General features: G+C 41.7%; 1 protein-coding gene across 1 annotated transcript in view; it reads left to right on the top strand.

Moving 5' to 3' along the window:
- Positions 1-20,181, top strand: part of TGFBI (transforming growth factor beta induced) — a 172,959-nt gene extending 152,778 nt beyond the window's left edge. Inside the window, exons 15-17 of the mRNA XM_073571608.1 lie at positions 13,618-13,691; positions 15,352-15,376; positions 19,092-20,181. Of these exons, the coding sequence (XP_073427709.1) occupies positions 13,618-13,691; positions 15,352-15,376; positions 19,092-19,144 (152 nt within the window). The 3' untranslated portion in view covers positions 19,145-20,181. The remainder of the gene's footprint in view (positions 1-13,617; positions 13,692-15,351; positions 15,377-19,091) is intronic.
- Positions 20,182-22,397: the final 2,216 nt, after the last annotated feature.

Below are 22,397 nucleotides of genomic sequence, written 5' to 3'. Positions count from 1 at the left end.
CTTCACCAGAAGAGGGAGTTCATCAGACCTCAATGGTGAAGGGGAAAATGAACTCACAACACCTGGCCTTTCGGGCTTACATTCTACAGGATGGTGGGGAAGGAGACAGTAGGTTGGGGATTGCAGCAGCTCCAGTGATGGTGAGGCGGTAGCTCCAGTAGTCGTGAGGGGGCAGCGGGGATCATTGCAGGCTGTAGGCTTTCCTGAAGAGGTGGGTTTTCAGGTTCCGTCTGAAGGATCCGAGTGTGGTTGATAGTTGGACGTGTTGGGGCAAAGAATTCCAGAGGATGGGGGCTATTCGGGAGAAGTCTTGGAGGCGGTTGGGTGAGGAGCGAATAAGTGTGGAGGAGAGAAGGAGGTCTTGGGAGTTAAAACCAAAAGCAGGAAAACTGTCTTCACTGGATGTCCAATGTAGAATGAACATCTGGTGAATCAAGCACACACAGTAGTGTATAATGTCTGTACACTGATGATCTACAGAATGTAACCTTCAGCATCAGACCACACACTGCAGGAATGGTAGCAGGCAGATCTAATTGGACATCACATTCTTGTTCTTTGTTTTCAACTAATCAATCCAAAACTCTATTCTGTTTTCTATAGCCAGGAGGGTAGAAGGAATCTGCATTGTAACTAAACATACATAAATGCAGGAAAACCAAAAGGAAAAAAAATAAAAATGGCCAATGGCTAATGTAATGAAAATGAATAAACTTTATTAACCAAGCAGATGGTGTTCAGTAATCATGCAACAAGATGGACGTGCATTTCGACATAGCCTTCGTCAGGGGGTGCATACATGCATGCAGTCATGTATACATCCATCCAGTCTCTATATTTGCAGAAATGTCATTGATGAATTGAACATGGCTTTGTGTACACAATTTTACAGTTCATCCAGCATTAGTGAGTGAGGTAGACCATGAAGAATAGACATTCACATACTCACTTACCGTACATCTTTGTGATGCAGGATACCTTGAGAACTAAATGCAGTATGCGAATGACCAAGCAAATAGGAGACCACTACTGTATATATAAATATTTATATGCAAAGGTGCACCAATCCCAAATCCCTTAAAAAAACAGAGATCCCAAAATATCGAAAAGCAAAGGTATAATATGTATTGGGCAAACTCTTTCATATAAGTGTAAGGTGACAGCCGGACATATAGTGGATGGGAAATATGTATAACAGACAAGCAAGTAATCAGTGATATAAATGTGGAGTAATGCTCGAGTACACATGGGTCGCCCTCCCAGGGCTGTGGGGTACTCGGTACCGGGCCGGTATCAGTGGGATGTGTCACAGCAGCGGTGACCCGGACTGTGGCCCTGGGTGCCCAAGTAATAGGAAGATGTGAATGGTGGAATGTAGTTAGATGAATAGTTTGTGACGCCACCTGTGGTGCTCAGCAAGGGAGGTGTTAAGCCGACACTGCATGCAGATCCACTGGGACTGATTGTATGGTGCAGCAAAGATGTAAAAGCTCCCCACAGGTGAAGCTATAGTCCCAGGGCAGTGTAGATGTGGTTGGCATGGGGATGTAGCAGTGACGGAAAGGTAGGAAGCAGACAAGACACAGCAGGGTGCAATTTCTGTACCTTTACTTGATAAATGCAGTCCAGGTCCTGATTACAGATGGTATTGGAGCAGGCTAACCTGGAAGCAATTCAGGGATTCTCTCTCAGCAGATGGGCTGTGCAGTCTCCTTACTAGCGCTTTTAAGTGTGAAGATCTCCTAGTTTTGAGTTACTCGTCCTCTGCGCTCTATCTCAACGCTCCTTCCACACGTCTGCACACTTCACCCTCCACAGACTAACTGACCACTCCTTCCTCTTGGCCCTCAGAGAGCACTTCTCCCCTTAGTCCCGGTTCAGAGTTCCCCCTGCTGGCCTGGAGTGGAACTGTGTTGCATGCATAGATTGACTGCGAGAGAGACCCATCATTGCCTCCAAACCTGGCATTACCCTCCCCTGGAGGAAGGCAAAGCCACTGTGGCAGCCATACTCCTGGGGGCGCCACATTCCCCCCTAGTGCAAGTCAGCACTCCTGGGCTGAACAAAAACTTGAATCATACAAACAGTTAGACAATAATAATTGTACAAGAGTTAAAAAAAAATGAAAAAGTAACAAAAACCAAATGCTTCAAAAATGGTCCTATGATGATAAGTCCAAGCATCAATGTCCATGGTCCATTCCTCGGCAAATGGTGAACTATATACAGAAAAGTTTTTGACCACACAAGTCCTGTGGTACAATGTCCATAAAACAAAATTGGCAACTCTAAAGGAAACTCTTACAGGTTACCTGTAGGCACAAAACTTGAAAAACAGCTACATATGTACACATACAATTTCAGCATTTACATTTATCTATATAAGATATCTAATGGGTGGTATCCCTTGTGTAAGGTGGGTAGACCTGCATAACACTGGTGTAGTAGGTAATGTACTGGATACACTACTGGGGGTTCTGCATGGCGCAGGGATTCTAGATTGTCTGTGAACTCTTAGACTCACCAGTGGCATAACAGGTTCACCACTGGCAGGGCGAGGGTTCTCTGGTTCCACTGCTGGTATAGCATCTGCTGCCTGATTTTCTTGATCCTCAGGATTTCCTTGAGTCTCGTCTTCCTCTGCTACCAATTGGGGAAATGTCAACACCGGCACCACTATAGCATCATTTAGTTTAGTCCAATTCACAGGGAATTCCCCAAGTATTGTGCTGACCTTCTCTTCTTCCTCTATGGGTTGGATGTTATCTGGTTCTTCCAATCTTTCCTTCAGCAGGTCAGGACATAGTTTCAGGTGATCTCTTGATATTGCTGCTGAGGTTTCGCCTCCATCTTTGCTAATAAGGCATACCTTGGTATTATCAAAGTTTGAGGGCAGAATGGTATAAGGTTCAGCTTCCCATTAATCATCCAATTTATGCAATCTTCTCTTCCTTTTTAAGACATGTTCTCCTGGCGACAAAGGAACAGCAGGTGCATTTTGATTGTAAAGCTTTTCCAGTTTTTGCCTTGCCTGGGCTAGACTCTTTTCCACGCATTCTTGAACTCTTCTGTACTGTTGTTGTCTTTCTGTATCCCAGTCAGCATCTGGTGACATTACTTCGGGCGTAAAGACTCCCATGTCCAAATCAATAGGCAGTTTACCAGGTCTTGCTCTCATTAAGTAGGCTGGGGTACAGTTGGTGAAGTTCACTGGAATATGGTTGTAGATTTCCACCAGATCCACCAGATCTGGCAACTTCTCTGGCCTCAGATTCCTCTCCTCCAAGGGTAAAGTCTTCAGTAGGTCAATTACTACCTGGTTCATCTTCTCACACATGCCATTGGTCTGTGGGTGGTACGGGGTTGTCTTCTTACAACCATACAAGTTACAGAATTCCTGGAACACTTCTGCCTCGAAAGCTGGACCTTGATCTGTAAGCACTCTTTCAGGATATCCATGTGGTCTACAGAAGTGCTGTTGGAACGCTCTGGCTGCTGTCCTGGCTGTCCGGTCTTTGACAGGCACAACTACCAGGAATCTTGAGTAGTGGTCCACAATGGTAAGAGCATAGATATAGCCGAACTGGCTTGGAACCAGCTTCATATGGTCAAGGGCTACCAACTCAAGGGGCTGTTTGGTGATGATTGGCTGTAGAGGAGCTCTCTGGCTGTTTCGATCCTTTCTTGGCAGGTTACATTGTCTACACTCCCGGCACCACCTCTCAATGGCTTTCCTCTTATCAGCCCAGTAGAACCTCTCCCGGAGCAATGCTTCCAACTTCTTCCATCCAAAGTGTCCAGCTCCATTGCGGTATGCCTCTAGGACCATTGATGCCTCTCTCTTTGGGACTACCACCTGCCAGACCAGCTCATGAGTACGGGCATTGATACTCCTCCGACACAGTTTTCCTTCATAGACGAACAGCCGGCCTCTCTCCTTCCACAACTGCTGGGTTTCTTCAGGAGCATCCGACTCTGGGCGTGAGTCAGCTTGTGACAGTAGCTCCTTCATCAGGCAGACTGCAGGGTCACTATCTTGCGTTTCTACCCAGTCATGATGGGGCAATGGATTCAGGGTGACCTCCTTCAAGCCAGACCGTCTGTTTCTCACTCCTTGAGCACGCTGGGCTGCAAGTTGCCGGTGGAAGGGAGGTAACTCTATTTCTTCAAGAGCCTCAGGGTCTTCTCCTGCATCGGGTAGGTTAGGCATTCTGGACAGCGCATCAGCATTGGCATTCTTGTGCCCTGCCCGGTACTTGATGGTAAACTCATAGTTAGATAGCCGAGCCATCTATCGCTGTTCCAGTGCACCTAGTTTTGCAGTGTCCAAGTGCGTCAACAGGTTGTTGTCCGTGAAGATAGTGAACTTGATGGAGGCTAGGTAATGTTTGAACCTTTCGGTGACAGCCCAGACTATGGCAAGGAACTCCAGCTTGAAAGAACTGTAGTTGTCAGAGTTCCTTTCAGTGGGGTGCAGCTTCCTGCTGGCGTAGGAGATCACTCTTTCCCGTTCTGTACCTGCGACAGTATTGCTCCTAGTCCCACGTTGCTGGCATCAGTGTACAGCACAAAGGGTTTGTCATAATCTGGGTAGGCCAGAACTTCATCTCCTGTGAGGCCATCTTCAATCTGGTGAAGGGCCTTTCCAACTCTTCAGTCCATTCAAAGGTGGAATTTTTCTGTTTGGTCTTCTTGGGCTAGCCCATTAGAAGATTTTGCATAGGGGTGGCTATTTCAGTAAAGCCTTTGATGAATCTTCAGTAGTAGCCTACCAGTCCAAGGAATTGGCGCACTTCATGAAGGTTGCTGGGCTTCGGCCAGTCCCGGATGACTGTGACCTTATCAGGATCTGGTGCCAGACCTTCTGCACTGACCACATGACCGAGGTACTGCACCTTGGGCTTCAGTAGGTGGCACTTGGAGAGCTTCACCTTCAGGCCAAAATTGGACAAAACTTCAAACACTTCAGACAGGTGTTCCAGATGATCTTCATAGGTTTTGGAGAAAACAATGACATCATCCAGGTACAACAGTACCGTCTCAAAGTTCATGTGTGCCAGGCAGCACTCCATAAGCCGTTGAAATGTTCCTGGGGATGTGCAGAGCCCAAATGGCATATAATTGAACTCACAGAGACCCATTGAAGTGGTATATGCTGTTTTCTCCTTGTCTGCCTCTGCCACAGGAACCTGCCAATACCCACTAGTGACATCTAAGGTGGAAAAGTAGTTAGCAGTTTTAAGTGCATCTAATGATTCCTCAATTCTAGGTTGTGGGTAGGCATCTTTATATGTAATGCTGTTAATTTTCCTGTAATCAACACACATTCTCATGGTACCATCCTTTTTCTTTACAAAAACTATTGGAGCTGCCCATGAGCTACAACTGTCTCTAATAACCCCAGCTTCTTTCATCTCTCTCAACATACTCTTAGCACATTGGTATTGTGTTGGGGGTATAGGTCTGTACCTCTCCTTTATGGGTGGATGGTCTCCAGTGGGGATATGATGTTGAACCCCTTTTGCCTGCCCAAAATCTAGTGGGTGTTTGCTGAATACCCGCTCATACTCTTGTGTCACTCTGTAAACCCCATTTTTCTGGTAAGGGGGCGTAGAGTCAGTTCCCACCTGCAGTTGCAGACACCACTCCTCCATCTGCTTCACAGAGCCATTGTCCCCCACCGGATCGGATGAGACCAAGGGCTCTGCTGCCTGCAAAGAGTTGTTATTGAGACCAAGGGCTCAATCCCAGCGCTCCTTCCACACGTCTGCACACCTTCACCCTCCGCAGACTAACTGACCACTCCTTCCTCTTGGCCCTCAGAGAGCACTCCTCCCCTTAATCCCAGTTCAGAGCTCCCCCTGCTGGCCTGGAGTGGAACTGTGTTGCATGCATAGATTGACTGCGAGAGAGACCCATCATTGCCTCCAAGCCTGGCATTACCCTCCCCTGGAGGAAGGCAAAGCCACTGTGGCGGCCATACTCCTGGGGGCGCCACACACATAGTACTAAGAGGGGTTCATCAGCAATGTTAGGGCCAGCTTTAATTATGAGTAGCTGAGGAGTCAGTTGCTGGGCTGCTCACTATATCTCCACCAATGGATGTGGTTCACATTGTAAACTGGGACCTGTTCATCTAACACTCGATGCTGTGCATGGAGGTATGTAGGCCTCCTGGATTGTGTGGCTTTGCAAAAAGATCTAGAGAGCTGAACTCTAAGCCAAGTGAGGGAACACACACTATTGTATGGACTGTTTAATTTATGCTTCACGTTGTGCCAGACAAAGGCTGTATTTAAGTGTTCCAGTGATGTGGTTTATGAAGACTGAAATAAACCAGCCAGTCTTTTAAATAGAAATGGTTCAAGGATACTTCATATCGCTCTCAAGTGAGTAGCATTGTTACATTTGGTGTTAAAAATGTGGACAGCGTTTCTCAGGAACATGTGTGACTACTACAGAAGTATTGCATGTCTTGGGTGAAGGTGACTATAAGCCAGGGAACATCAGACAGCATGGAGGACCTGAATTAAAGCCTGGTGCGAGCATAGCAGCAGCAACACCTCCAGCAACAGTAGCAGCAACAATATCTTCAACAACAGGAGTCAAATAAGCTGTTTGTGCAACAGCTCCAGCATCAGCACCAATGACAGATGCAGCAACAGCACCAACAACAGCAGCATCAGACTGAACCACAGAGGTGGTTGTATGGCAGTTCCGACTCCAAGGTCAGCTGATGATTTCCCTGTTTGTGAGATGCTGTGGAGCCTTGCAGAAAATGACCCAAGGTGACGACAAAAAGGCCTTTTTAACCATTTTTGAAAGAGATGCTGATGGAGAGAAACTCGTGCCAGAGCAGTGGACGGAAGTCCTTTTGCCATACCTAATGGAGGAGGGGTGCCCAAAGTCGAAGGAGGTGACCATTGGGAAATGTAATTTGCTGGAAATGCAACAGCCCACCGAGCAAATGAACAATAGCATTGGACGCTAGTGTTCGTTCTATGCATATCTCGCCTACAGTGTGGATTGTCCCCAAGCTTGTCCCGTAAAAGGGAATGGTCTGGAAATAACTGAACTACTAGATTCAGGAAGTTTGATGACAGTTGTGAGGGCCACACTCCCTCTCCAACTGATCCCTGGGAAGAAGGTGTGCATCCACGGCTAAAAACAATTCAGTGGCCAGAGTGATCATTCAGATGGACGCAGGTACTGAGTCCCATGAGGACGTTGTGGTCCAGGATTTATTGCACCCAATTATTATAGGACAGGACTTTGTGTTGTTTTGGGGGATGGGGAAAGGCTTCTACTGCTTGGATAAGACATGGGTTGCCCCGAAAGAATTCTCACCACATCCAGAAACTGATGGGTTTCCCTACTGTGTGATGGTGGGAGAAGAGGAGGTAGTATCCTCTGAGACAAACATTCCTGATATTGGGGTGACCGGAGAAAATTTGGGGTCTACCCAAAATAGGGATGTAACTCTAAAAGAGGTGATTAATAATGTAACGATTATAAACGGCATAGCGCAGGAGCTGGAGGCTGACACCAGGCTTCCCCAATTATGATTAATGGGGACTTATTGTACCCGGTTACTAAAGTCAGAGAGAAAATAGTTGAGCTTAGGCTATTGGACATGACCCATTTACATGTCTTGGGTGGCCATCTCGTTGTCGACAAAACCCAAGAATGGGCCATGAAAAGGTCATGTTGACCAGAATGTCACAGAGGAATCCTGTCCCATTGCAAGCTGTGTTGCATGTACTCTCCCACCTGCCAATTAACTGCTCCCACCTCACTCTTTCTAAATCCCCTTGTGCCGCTACCCATCATAGAGGTACCATTTGAGTGAAGTGCTGTGGACATGGTTGGCCCCCTTGTTAAGACTGCTCATGGGCCTCAATATATCTTGGTTGTCATCGACTATGCTATGCGGTACCCAGAAGCTGTTCCCCTGAGAAACTCCTCCATGAAAAGCATCGCCCATGAGCTGGTTCACATCTTTGCCAGGACAGAACTACCAAGGGAGATCCTGGCCGACCAAGGAACACCCTTTATGAGTAAGGTGATGAGGGATCTGTGTAAGGCCTTGCAAATTGCACAACCGAAGAAATCAGTTTACCATCCCTAGATAGATGGCCTTGTGGAAAGGTTCAACAAAACCATAAATAATATGCTTAAGAAGGTCATAAAATAGGACGAGTGAGACTGGGACTGTCTCCTCTCATATCTATTATTCTCAATCTGAGAGGTTCAGCGAAGCTTTTACCAGATTCTCTCCTTTTTAACTCCTGTATGGCTGACATCAGCGGGGTCTCCTTGATATAGCAATGGAAACCTGGGAAGCCAAGGTCACGCCCCATTGGAGCATCATCAAGCACATCACCCAGATGCAGGAGAGGGTTCCGAAGTTAATGTCCACCGTAAAGGTACATCTCCAGGCTCAAGAGGCTCAATCCCGGGTCTACAACTAGTCAGCCAGGGTGAGTCTTCATGCTTATTCCCATGGTAGTGGGTATGTTTTTGGCCAAATGACAATGCCCCTATGAGGTGGTAGAAAAGTTGGCAGAAGTGAACTCAAGGTTCATCAAATGGAAAGACGCAAACAGTACTAGATCTACCACGTCAAACTTATCAAGCCATAGCACAACAGGGACCCCACTGAAACTCTATGTTTGCTGGTCAAGCCAGAAGGGAACATTGAAGGAGTCACAAAAGCAGAGACACTATTGAAGGCCCAAAAACAGCAGTGTCTGGAATTGCTGTAGTTGAACCGGGACCTGTTCTAAGATTTGCTGGGGTGTCCAGATGTCATAGAACATGAGATGCTGGTGGAACTCCATGTACTGGTGAACTTGAAGCAATACCGAATTCCCGAGGCCCACCGAGAACTGATCTCCAAGGAAGTGAAGTGTATGCTGAATCGAAGAGCGAGTGGTCAAGCCCGATTGTCCACGTTTCAAAATCCAATGGAGAATGAATATTCTATAATTATCGGAAGCTGAATGATGTTTCCAAGTTTCACGCATATCTGATGCCATGTGTCAATCAGCTGATTGAGAGACTTGAGCAGGCAAGATACCTAACCATCTTGGATCTAACAAATGGATATTGGCAAATACCCATGTCCCAAAAAGCCAAGACGTCTTTCTCTACACCCAACAGATGCTTCCAATACGCCCGGATGCCGTTTGGACTGCAGGGAGCTCCACCACCTTCCAGAGTACCATGAACCAGATCCTAACACCCCATAAGAACTATGCTGCAGCATATGTGGACGATATTGTAATAATAATAATAATCTTTATTTATATAGCGCCAACATGTTCTGCAGCGCTTTACAGTTTTAATCTTCAGTCATTATTTGGGAAGTTATCTGGAAAAGGTGCAGACGATGTTCGATGCTCCCAGGAAGTCGGGGTTTTCTATAAATCCCAAAAAAATGTGATGGGGGAAGAGGAGGTCAAATACATTAGTAGGTAGAGGTAAAATGAAACCCCAAATCAATAAAGTGGGCGCAATCCAGAACTTGCCGAGACCCCTCTCAAAAAAATCAATTTATGGTTTTCATGGGAATTGTGGGGTAGTACAGATGGTTCATCCCAAACTTTATCATGACCGACCTCCTTAAGGGGATAAAATTGGTCATGGCCAAAAGGACGTTGGAGGTGGAGAGTGCCTTTCAAGAACTGAAAGTAGCTCTCTGTACGCAACCTGTCCTGGTAGCCCCCAATTTAAGAGAAATTTGTATTCAAAACAGATTCTTCAGAAGATGGATTAGGCGAGGTACTGTCTCAGGAGATGCACAGAGAGGAGCGTCCTGTTTTCTGCTTGAGTAGGAAACTGTCGGCATGTGTGAAAAAATATGACAATGTGAAAAATGAGTGCTTGGCCATAAAGTAGGTGATGGACACACTGTGATACTATTTCTTAGGGCAAAAAATTAAATTGGTTTAAGACCATGTTCCACTCAGGTGGATGAGTGGGAAAAATGCTTGTGTTACCCACTGGTTTCTAGCCCTGCAGGATTTCCACTTCCTTATGGAACATAGATCCGGGAAGTTACATGGCAAAGCAGATGGTCTCTCAGGAATCTCATGTCTAGTGGTAGACGGTGACAAGCCCCACAGCTTTAGGCAAATGGGGAGGTATGTAAAGTGACTGCCGGACTCATATTGGATCACAGAGGTGCAGGATGTCTGTGATATAAACCTGGAGTAATGCTCTAGTACACATAGTACTAAGAGAGGTTAATTGGCCATGTTATGTACTGCTCTAATTGTCAGCAGCTGAGGAGTCAGGTGCTGGTCTGCTCACCATATCTCTACCCCTGGGTGTGGATCACTTTGTAAAATGGGACCTGTTTATCTTACATTTGGTGCTGTGTATGGAGGTCTGTAGGCCTTCTGGATTGTGTGGCTTTGCAAAAGGTTTAGGAAGCTGGACTAAGTCAAGCTGGGGAACTCAAGCTATTATATGGACTGTTTACTTTGTTTCCCTTTGTGCCATATAAAGGCTCTATTTAAGTATTCCTGTGATGTGGTTTATGAAGAATGAAATAAACCAGCTGAACTTTTAAATAGAAACAGTTCCTGTGATACCTCATGTCGCCACCTTGTGTGTAGAATTTTTACAAAGTGTTTTCTTATGCAACGGCTGGGTGTTGGAACCACTGTGCCAAAGCTCAAGTAAGATCTGGAGGGGCGTGACTAGGAACCTTAACCAATCCGACCATGGAAACGCAGCAGCTAACAAGCTCCATAGTCCGTGGAGAGACAAGGGAGGTGATCCAATTGCTACTCCAGGACTGACCTTGGGTAGATGGCGAGTGACCCCTAGGAGTTGATAAGTGGAATGGCCCGGGGAAATGTCCAGCAGATGCTGACAGGCAGGTGCAGCTGGTTCTGCTGCCATTGACGTGAGCACTGGCAGATATAGCTGGCTCTGCTGCCGTTGAGGTGAGCACTGGTGGGTGCAGCTGGCTCTGCTGCCATTGAGGTGAGCATTGGTGGGTGCCTCAGACTCGATACAGGTACAGAGACATGAGAACTGACATGTAATGAAGCAGAGTATAGCAGATGTACGGAAAAAAATCCATCAGTTAAATATAAAGCACTAAAAATACTCAGAAAATTCTTACTTCACTTTTACATGGGACCATCTGCCCCCCTGTCCCTGCAACCAACTTCTCTTTGTATTGGGTATCCAGTGTCTGTATTTATATGTACTTGTCCCTTTTGTATGGCCACTTAGGTTTTCTGATAGACTAGCTAATACATCCCTCAACCAAAACTGTGCTGCTAATAATAGAGCTGCCTCTAATCTTGCTATCATCTCTAAACTCCTTTTGCGCTTAGTCCACTCCTGTCTAACCCGCTATTTCTCAGATCACTCTCTTCTCGACCCTCTACAATTCAGTTTCCGCTCTTTACACTCTACTGAACCTGCCCTCACTAATGATTTACTAACAGCTAAATCAAATGGTCACTACTAGAGTTGAGCGACTTTGGTCGGATCGGGTTTCATGAAATAAAATTTGAGTCGGATGAAACTGGTCCGGCTAGGGCAAAAAAAAAGTCGGAGTTTCGTCCGAAACCCGACCCCAATGCAAGTCAATGGGGAATAACAGTCGGCATTGAGCGGAAGACATTCATCCACTCAATGCCGACTTTTATTCCCCATTGACTTGCATTGGGGTCGGGTTTCGGACGAAACTCCGACTTTTTTTGCCCTAGTTGGACCAGTTTCATCCGAAACAAATTTTGTTTCATGAAACCCGATCCGACCAAAGTCGCTCAACTTTAGTCACTACTCAATGCTAATTCTCAAGGATCTCTCTGCAGCATTCGGCACTGTGGATCACTAGCTTCTCCTCACTATCCTCCTCTCTATCAGCCTCCAGGACACCGTTCTCTCCTGGTTCTCCTCCTACCTCTCTGGCCGCTCCTTGACTGCATCTTTTACTGTCTCCTCCTCCTCTCCTTTTTACGTAACTGTTGGGGTTCCTCGAGAATCAGTCCTAGGCCCCATCCTTTTCACCTTGCATACTGCCCCTATTGTACAAACAATCAGTACATTAGGTTTTCAGTATCATCTCTATCTCTATACTGATGACACCCAATTATACACCTCTACTCCTGACATCACGCCTGCATTATTACAAAACACCAGTGATTGCCTTACTGTTGTGTCTAACATCATGTCCTCCCTCAATCTGAAACTGAACCTGTCAAAAACTGAACTCCTTTCAACTTTCTACTAACCTACCTCTGTCCATGTGTGGTTCTACCATAACTCCCCAGCAAATCTTTCGCCACAGGGTGACCCATCTTATCAATTAGTAATCTGATAGGAGCTGCTCACCCTGTTAAGTTGAATATAGTTATTTTGACAGTTAAAGATAGATTTGATAGAAAGAAGGACAATTTTGCTTCCAAAGGTCAGAAATGACTGACTGAATTGTATATAATTCATCATATACTATGCTTTGCTATGCAGTATTGCAATATTTGTTTTACATTCATCTAGTGACTTGAAGATAGAGCAGTTCATGGACTATTTATCAATCTTTATCCACATACTGATCTAGATGCCTCAGACCTAATTAAAAAATAAGGATTCAATTACTTTATATTTAACAAGCTACAGTATGCCAAATGCATAGATTTTGTATAGAGCAGGAGGGCACATGTGATACCACAATTTTATTCACACTCCCAAGGAAAAGGTGAATCGTACTGAGACCCCCATTCTAGTGATCCGTGGGGGTCCAATGGCATGCCTTTAGGATGTCAGTGGTAATCACTGGGCTATAATGCTGCTTATTGTACTGCTATTTCACCAAATTTCCCATCAAATTGTGTTATTCTCTCTGAATAGTATTTCTGCAAAGCCTCTACATGCTTTCTGAAAAATCACAGCTGCCATCAAGCCCTGGCATTAGTTTCACAAAGCAGGAAGTACACATTCTGTGACACACAAGCCTTGTATTCAGGATTTTTCTTTATTGGAAAATTAGGACAGATGGGTATTAATGCGGTTCTTGTTTGAAGAATAAAAAAAAGGTTGTTATTAAGGTGCTGTTACTTAAGTATATTACATATCTCTTAATTCACAGTCATACTGAGTGACAATATGGGTAGAGAACCTACATTTAAATCACAGACTGAGACTTTGTATGTCGAAAGACCTGTGCGATAATCACCTATCCCTACACTGTAAAATCCAAAAATGACTGCTCCTTGGATGGCCCTAATTATTTATAGTCCCTGCCGCAGTCTCCCTGATTGGCTGCAGTAGACCATGTAATGATACAGATGGAAGGCATTATGGGGAGGACAAAGCTGACAAGCCTGATGTTATTAGCTGGTACGCTGAGTCTTCAGCGGTCTGTGAAATGACTAAAAGCATTTATCTATGGGTTTTTTTTTGCGTTTCTCTCTAACCGGATTGCAAACTGCTGACCTGCAAATTTTAGGCAATTCAAGCTTACCTTCATTCTCCTTACATTCATTCTTACGTACATATCGATCTGCTTATCTCTGGTGTAGCACTGCCTGTGTATTTTTATATATGGATGTATGCTGTATATTGTTTTTCATTTTATTTTTATAATTTTCAGCAAAATCCATAGAAAGAGATGAACTTTCAGATTCTGGACTTGATATCCTGAGACAAGCTGCTGCTTATTCAAAGGTATGTTTTAAAAGTATAAACATAAATTATAATATACACTAGCTGTATGAATGTATAATTTTAGAAGCTGTTGACAGTACTAAACGAGCCCTGTGTAGTGTCTTGTTAAGTACTCGTGGCTTATAAAGCCACACAATAACTACTGTCTCAAATATATATGATTATAGTAAGAGAGTGTAGATAAACATGATGCACAATTTCGTGGCTTTATGTGGAGGATCAAACTCCCTGTGCCAGAGATAGCCCATTCTGTATAGTCCACGGAATCGATTTAGTTTTGGTAAAGTGATACAATACTGATGAGTGAAGGTAAAATACAAAGTCGCATGTGTGATATTGTGGTCCCCGGAAATATCCTGGGGGCAGCGGTAATGGTTACTGTCAAGGTGCTCTAGCCATTAGTGTTCCCTTTGGCTGTAAACATGATGCATAGCCAAACACCAGTTTACTTATGGCAATGGTATGATTGTACAGTTTGAAGCACAGTTGTAAAATTTAAAGCTAAAGAAACACTGGCTAATCTGCCCCGATTTGGCAGAAAAGGAAGCAATCACCAGTTTCCTTCAGACTCCTGAAGATTCAAGTGGTCCAAAACCATTGAATGGCTGAAAAAGAGTTGCAGCAAAATTTGGTGGCAGCAGGCAATGATGTTTCAGTTTACTCAGTAAGGTCCATACTAAATGCTGAAAATCTCCTTTCCTGAGATCCAAGATGCAGACCTCTACTGCCCTAAAAACACAAGAAAAGTTCTCTCTGACTTATTTATATGGTTTTGAGTAAGTTTTGGGATTCTGTTCTGTGGACTGATGAAACAAAAGGGGAACTTTTCCAACCTATGAATCAGTAGTAAGTCTTGGGGAGTATATAGTAAAGCATGGTGGTAGCTCAGTGATGCTTCTTTGCTTCCTCTAGCAATGAAAACCTACAGCGTTTAGAGGGAAAAATTAATTCAATCCAATATTAGGAAATCCTAGGAGACAAACATCATGTCTTCTGTGAGGACGCTGAAGCTGGGGCCTCATTGGATCTTCCAAAAGGACAATGATCCCAATCATACCTCAAAGGCCACAAAACTTTCTTTAGTTGTTCTAAGTATTCTGGAGTGGCCATTAGTTGTGTTAAACTATTTTTAATTGATTGGTTTATTGCAAACATCAGAAATTTTGTAAATTATGCCAATAAACCTTATATACTGATTACATTGGTAGTACCACTCAAGTGCTTTTTAGCCTCCAGATGCTCTATTTAGTTATTTAGACAAAATAGCTAGTGTATACAGAAGGTTTGTTTTGTTCCTTGAAAAAAGATCAATCAAGTATGTCAATGTTTACTTGGCAAACTTTAGTCACAGTGTGGGGTAACATACACATTGCGGTCGGGTGCATTATATACTAAAAATTCCAGCTGAAAAATGTGCAAATAAGCTAGTGTTTCTATCCACAAGCATCTTCATGGCTAACCACCAAGGGCATTGTTGAAGTGTTTAAACATCAGCATCACACTATTCCCAAAGGGTTCTAGCATGAAACTAAGCTATTATTGATCTTACACATTCTTTCCCAGACAAAAGCAAAAAGCAATATGGAGTCATCAATCATGTGACAGAATACCATTGTTTAGTGCAAATAATCCCAATCACATCATATTTTTTTCTCTCTAGGTGTCTCAAAGACATGCCCGGCTAGGTAAATATGTGGTTCAGTTCTTCTAAAATGAACAATGTGTGATGGTTTGAAATGTGACATATGGTGACATATGGTGCTAGATAAAATACTGTCATGGATCTGTGCATATTCTTGTGAGAATGCACATCAATCTGAGAACTTGTCAGCATGAAAAAAAAAACATGTAGAAAACAAGAATAGGAGACTTTCTATCTGTGCATACTCTATTCTGAAGCAATGAACTCTTTGAGCACTGACTGCTTCAAATCAGAGGCAACTATTGGCATTAGGATAGTTGGCAGAATAAATATGTTTGCAACTGTACATCAGATGTGTTACTTGTTCTCAATTCCTTTCCTATCCCATCACGCTACTTACAAAACCATTGTCATCTAACATGGCAGAAAGGCTTTTCTGCCAACATAGGCATGAGGGCAAGATGAGATTATTGCTAACTACATGTCAAATATACAAAACCTTTTAGGATATCTTATCAGGAAAATCTGCATCTTTCTCCATTTATGAGCTACTTCTTCCCCTCCGGCTGCCTCTTGAACTCACCATCCACTCTGAATAACACCTGAAATCTGTCTTTATCAAAGTAAGATGGACTGATGACAGTGAGGTGAGAAAAGAAGTGAGCAGCATCCAGCAAAGGTAGACACAGGCAGATCGTGCTGCAGCACTCAGCAAATGCATTTCACTTAATTGCCAGACTCACAGTCACATGGCTCAATAGTGGTGTACAATATCGCTTCTGTTTGCATGCTACAGAGAGAGAAAAGCAGGAATTAATTTGTCAGTGAACTGTGTATTCAAAGGATTCGATGGCTAACACTCAACTGTACTTGCTATAATGGTGCAAGTGAAAGGAGCCTATGGTCCCATGAACAGTATGTGTATGGCAGAAACTAGTCCCCATCCACTAGCTCATCGAGAACTGAAATTTAGAGAGAGGACCTTAATTCATCATTTGCATATTTTTAATTTACTAGTTTTTTCATCCATTACTATTTTTTGTCAAATTCTCCAAAAATGGCGCAATTTTTTTTTTTAAACAAAGTTTGGAATTTTTTCTCACCACTTAAGTAAAAAAAAGCCTAGACATGTTTGATGTTTATGAATTTGTAATGACGAATCATAACTGCAGGTCAGTTTTAGCATTTAGTGAACCTAGCAAAAAAGCCAAACAAAAAACAAGTGTGGGATTGTACTTTTTTGCAATTTCACTGCACTTAGAATTTTTTTCCCATTTACTAGTACACAACATGGTAAAACCAATGGCGTCGTTCAAAAATACAACTCTTCCCACAAAAAACAATCCTGCACATGGCCATATTGACCAAAAAATTTTTAAAAAGTTATGGCTCTGGGAAGAAGGGGAGCGAAAAATGAAAATGCAAAACCAAAACTAGCTCTGGTCATTAAGGGGTTAAATAACATTTACCACATAAAGGATTGATACTGTAATTCTAAACGGCTAATGAACAAAGGGAAATAAATGAAGGAAACAAAGAACATGCAATAATAAATGTTTCAACAGAAATTGTGTGTATCATAGTCAATATAGATAAAACTACAACAGCAGAGATCCTATTACAACAGAGTTAAAAAACAGGTAATTGTTAGAAATAGTCTCTCTCCATTGATGAAATTAAGAAAAAAAAGTTTGTGCTGCTTTAAGTAATTTACACAGCAGACTTGGGGTTCCAGCTATACATCTTACATGTGTATGATTAAAAAATGGTATAAGACAAGCCTAGTTTGCTGAAGTTGCTTCCTTGTTGTAGTCTCCATAAGATCACTAGAGGATAGGGGTTATCCTTCTGCCTATATGCGCTCCTATGTGCACAGATATCCGCTGAAGGGATCCTAAATCCTGGAGCGGTTACATGTGGGCATAGTGCAGTGAGAAGCTGAAAATCTTCAGACAAGTCTATCCAGCCAGGGCCCTTTAGCTGGGAGCATCCCGGGTAAAAACGAAGATGATTACTGGAGTAGCGTGCGCTGTCACTGTGAGAAGCTACAGTGCTCTACAGTGTCAGAAACCTATGTGATTCGGGAAAATTTTGGTTCCCTGGAAAAAATGAAAATTTTACTTTTTCCCAGAAAAATTTGAATAAGCCACAAATTTTGCATTTTCACTACGGTAACAGCATAAGTGACCCTGTGGCCATGTCACATTAACAGAGCCCCTGACGTGCCAGAACAGCAGAACCCCCCTATAAGTGATCCCATTTTACAAACTACATATTAAGTTTTTATACATTTTTTATTTCTCCACTGACATCTGTATGGCAGCTTTTCTTTTATGCAGGACAAAATGAAGGTTTCATTGATACCGTTTTTATTTACATTCAACTTTTTTATCGCATTTTATTCCACTTTTTTGCTGGAATAATGAATGGCATAGTTTTATGGCCAGTTTTTTTCATTATTTTTTTTACACAGTTCACTGAAGGGGTTAAATAGTGTGACAGTTTGATAAGTTGGATCTTTCTGGATGCGGCAAAACCAAATATGTGCACTTTAATTTTTTTGCATAAATATACCTATTAATTGGTTTAATATTTTATCATTTTTTCATTTATTTTATTTTTTCTTAAAAATATTTTTTATTTTTTTCTACTTTTTGTTTACATAGTCTCTCTATCGGACATTATAACTTTTATTTTTCTGATTGCTGATATAATGAATTGCAATGCCCAAGAATTATACCTGTCAGTGCTGCACTAACAGAAGCTTCTTATATCATGCTCTGAGCATGGTCTAACAAGCTGGGTGACCAGGATGTCTTTATGACAACCTCGGGTTGCCATGGCAGTGAAGTTGCGGGCCCACTGATCTAATGGAGAGGGAACCCCCTCCCTCTTCCTGCCTTCTAAATGCTGTGATCGAGCTTGGCATTTAAGTTGCTAAATGGCCCAGAGTAGTGCGGGCACCACTCCTGGCACTGACAGTGGAGGCTCGGCTTTCATTTAAGTCGAGCTGCTGGCAGAGATCGTGCAGGCACAGCTTCTGTGCCCGCATGATCGCCATGACGTAAATTTAAGTCATTTTGCCTGAACTCTTTCTCGCCCATGATGTAAACTTACAGTACCTCAATTGTCGTGAAGAGGTTAAGTCTATCTTCAGCCTTAAAAACTATGAGGCTGAAACCAGGAAACATTGGGGTTTATGTGTGAGCCAGAAGTAGCTTTAACAATGTAAGCCTATGAAGCCTCTTTCCATAAATATACATTATAAAAGCGCTTTCTGGCTCACACATAAAACCCAGTATAATCCAGGGAGAATAGGACCAAAGTGGCACTGGAAACTGGAGAAGAAATCGATTGGTGAGAATATTAACCTTACGATTTAAGATTTAAGTAATAAAAAATTTTGTCTGATGCTTCATAAAAAAATAGTTAGCCGTACAACATTTTGCCCAATATGCAAGTTTTACTTGTATTTTACTAGTATTTCAGCTCCACCTATGCACTTAAGCAGGTGTTGTTACAGGCTGTATTTATTACAAAAAAAGTGGAGCGTGGGACCTTATCTGGAATTGGGTTATTGCGCCCCTTCTTAACTCCCCATGATAACTGAATCATACAAAAAGAGCATGCAGAGCTTTCTCCAGCAGTGGCGGATAAACTATACTCTTAATTTCCTATAGTCAAACTCAATCTCTTTTGGCTTTAGGGTTTATTTGGATGCACCATAATGCTGAGACTTTTCTCTCCATCTTTTTCAGCACCTACGTATTCCATGTTAATGTCAAAAATGAAACCAAGATCTTCTGAGTGAAAATCAGGCAGCAGTCATCACCACTGGTGCCTCTTTATTTTTTAATAACATGATTCACATTTTGTAACTCGTTTTTGTAAATTGATTTTATGTTTCCTCTTGAAGTGTTGAAAATTTTGTCAACATGTTTTACCCGTTCTCATTGCTTGAGTCACATGTTCTTGCTAAACATATGATAACATAAGAACAATGCCTGTTGTCAATAAATGGTTTGTACCTGAGATAACATTTGGTCTTTGTATTATAACCCATAAACTCTTAAAATAACAGCAGCTTTTAAATTGTTAATTTAATTATTGTAGGAAAATTAGCTCTGTGATAGAGAATTGTCAACCATGCCGTCTCTCTAGAAAGCAAAGTGTAGCCATCAATTTTCACCAACATCATTGCCACATTTTTCTATGATAGCTGAGATTACACTAGTCGATCCCCGGTGACTGAACATTGATAAGATTTTCTAGAAATGTCACATACCGAGACAAATGTAGCGTATCTGTATTCTACTAAATTTGCTGATTTTGTAACCAATTCAAATTGAGACTTTGTAAGTGGTGTGGTACAAATTAACTAAATAAAATATTTTTAAAATCTGCCATACTATCAGTCAAAATAATTTTTGGGGTGATAAAACTACATGTCAATTCTAATAAAGTAGCAAAAAAATATAACATTAAAAATCTTTGCAAAAACGATATAAAATAGGGCTTCAAAAACAGTCCAAATTACGAGACTGTTGACTTTAACATTCTCCGCGACAATCGCAACATTAGCTCAGATAGATTTGTGTTTTATGTATTTTGTAGCTGTGTTTTTGCATAAGTCATGTCTGTTTTATGGTGCAAAGTTGGGTTGATAAGGATAAACATGCTTCTGTTACAATTCTAATTCCTCAGATGATTGTATATTGATCATTTATTTTCCATTACGTCATTTTGAATTAAAGCTTTGTACCTACAAAATCTGACCCAACAATATATCCATCACAGTGTGCACCCACCATTCACAAAACGTACAAAATAAACAACACCTTTTACTAAGTGGTTTCATTTTTGTGTGTCTTTTTTAGCTTGTCTAAAAGATTTTCTTAGACATTGTACTTGAAAATGATATGTTTAAAAACCTCTATCAACAAAAATGAGTCACGGTTATGGTTTCTGAACGAGAGCTGACAAGAATGAAGAATCTGGAAGTATTTGAGGCACTGATCTTAATGAACTTTATTTTATTTCAATATGAAGATAAGGATATGGGAATAAAAACTTATATCTAGCACTACCAAATCTTTTGAGCTCAAATTGCTGTTGAGAGAATTCATAACCTAATCATACACATTCAAATCACCATCAAATACATACACATTTTTAGTCAATGAAATTGATGTAATGCACATGGCCAGTTTAAGCTACAGTGTGAACAGTGGCTATCCTCTAAGATGTGGCCATCATCTTTAGCTAATTGGAAGAAATTAAATTGGTTGTCTTTGATCTTTACCCACATTCAGTAAATATGTTCTAAATGAAGAGATAAGTCATCTTGCCACAAAGAATATGATATACTGTATATATATAGTAAGCACAATACCCAAGCCCATAATCCTTCAAAGGAGCGGGCTACACTCTCAATGCATGAATATATCACAAAGGTCACTGTCAGGTGACCCAATAACCAAGAGTGTCACTCATTTCATAAAATACATATTTTATTAAACATTAATTGACATACAACCATAAAACCATTGCCTCAAACCAACACTTATAGGAAGGAGAAACAGCAAAAGGATACAAATTCAATTATATAAAGAGTCAAAATTTAAAGAAAATGACTGCAGTATCCTGAATATTATAATATGCCCAACAATATGCTTAGTATTTATTGATTGGATACATTTTTAATAAAACTATAGAAAATTGCATGCAAAAAAACCTGCATAGGTGTGAAAAAAAATGTACTGCCTTAATGTGAATAGAATCTAACACATAATTCACACCTTTGAATAACTATTCATTAATCAGCTGTTGCTGCTGCTACACCACCATGACATGGCTGTAGGAAATTGCATGCGAAAAACCTGCACAGATGTGAATAAAATTTACTGCTTTAATGTGAATAGAATCTAACACATAATTCACACCATTGAATAACTATTCATTAATCAGCTGTTGCTGCTGCTACACCGCCATAGCCTAATACACATGGCTGCAGAAAATTGCATGCAAAAACCTGCATAGATGTGAATGAAATTTACTGCCTTAATGTGAATAGAATCTAACACATAATTCACACCATTGAATAACTATTCATTAATCAGCTGCTGCTGCTGCTACACCGCCATAGCCTTATACACATGGCTGCAGAAAATTGCATGCAAAAACCTGCATAGATGTGAATAAAATTTACTGCCTTAATGTGAATAGAATCTAACACACAATTCACACCATTGAATGACAATTCATTAATCAGCTGTTGCTGCTGCTACACCGCCATAGCCTTACAAATGGCTGCAGAAAATTGCATGCAAAAACCTGCATAGATGTGAATGAAATTTACTGCCTTAATGTGAATAGAATCTAACACACAATTCACACCATTGAATGACATTGTACTTGAAAATGATATGTTTAAAAACCTCTATCAACAAAAATGAGTCACGGTTATAGTTTCTGAACGAGAGCTGACAAGAATGAAGAATCTGGAAGTATTTGAGGCACTGATCTTAATGAACTTTATTTTATTTCAATATGAAGATAAGGATATGGGAATAAAAACTTATATCTAGCACTACCAAATCTTTTGAGCTCAAATTGCTGTTGAGAGAATTCATAACCTAATCATACACATTCAAATCACCATCAAATACATACACATTTTTAGTCAATGAAATTGATGTAATGCACATGGCCAGTTTTAGCTACAGTGTGAACAGTGGCTATCCTCTAAGATGTGGCCATCATCTTTAGCTAATTGGAAGAAATTAAATTGGTTGTCTTTGATCTTTACCCACATTCAGTAAATATGTTCTAAATGAAGAGATAAGTCATCTTGCCACAAAGAATATGATATACTGTATATATATAGAAATAAATATCTATGTATGAAAATGTATTGTTCTCTGGAGAGTAATGGATATTGAAAGAGAGAATAGTGGAGTCATGGCACGACTGCCAGAGATCCCGGGGCTAGGGGCTCCTTCCCTCTCACTAAAGATAAGGGTGCCCTAGCTATACATGCTCCACTAATTACTTCTGATGGTTAG

This window comes from Dendrobates tinctorius, unplaced genomic scaffold (genome assembly GCF_039654945.1).
Source record: "Dendrobates tinctorius isolate UK_male_01 unplaced genomic scaffold, ASM3965494v1 ptg000001l, whole genome shotgun sequence".
NCBI classification, from domain to species: Eukaryota; Metazoa; Chordata; class Amphibia; order Anura; family Dendrobatidae; genus Dendrobates; species Dendrobates tinctorius.
The sequence above is the reverse complement of the archived record's forward strand: the minus strand, read 5'-3'. Positions and strand labels throughout refer to the sequence as shown.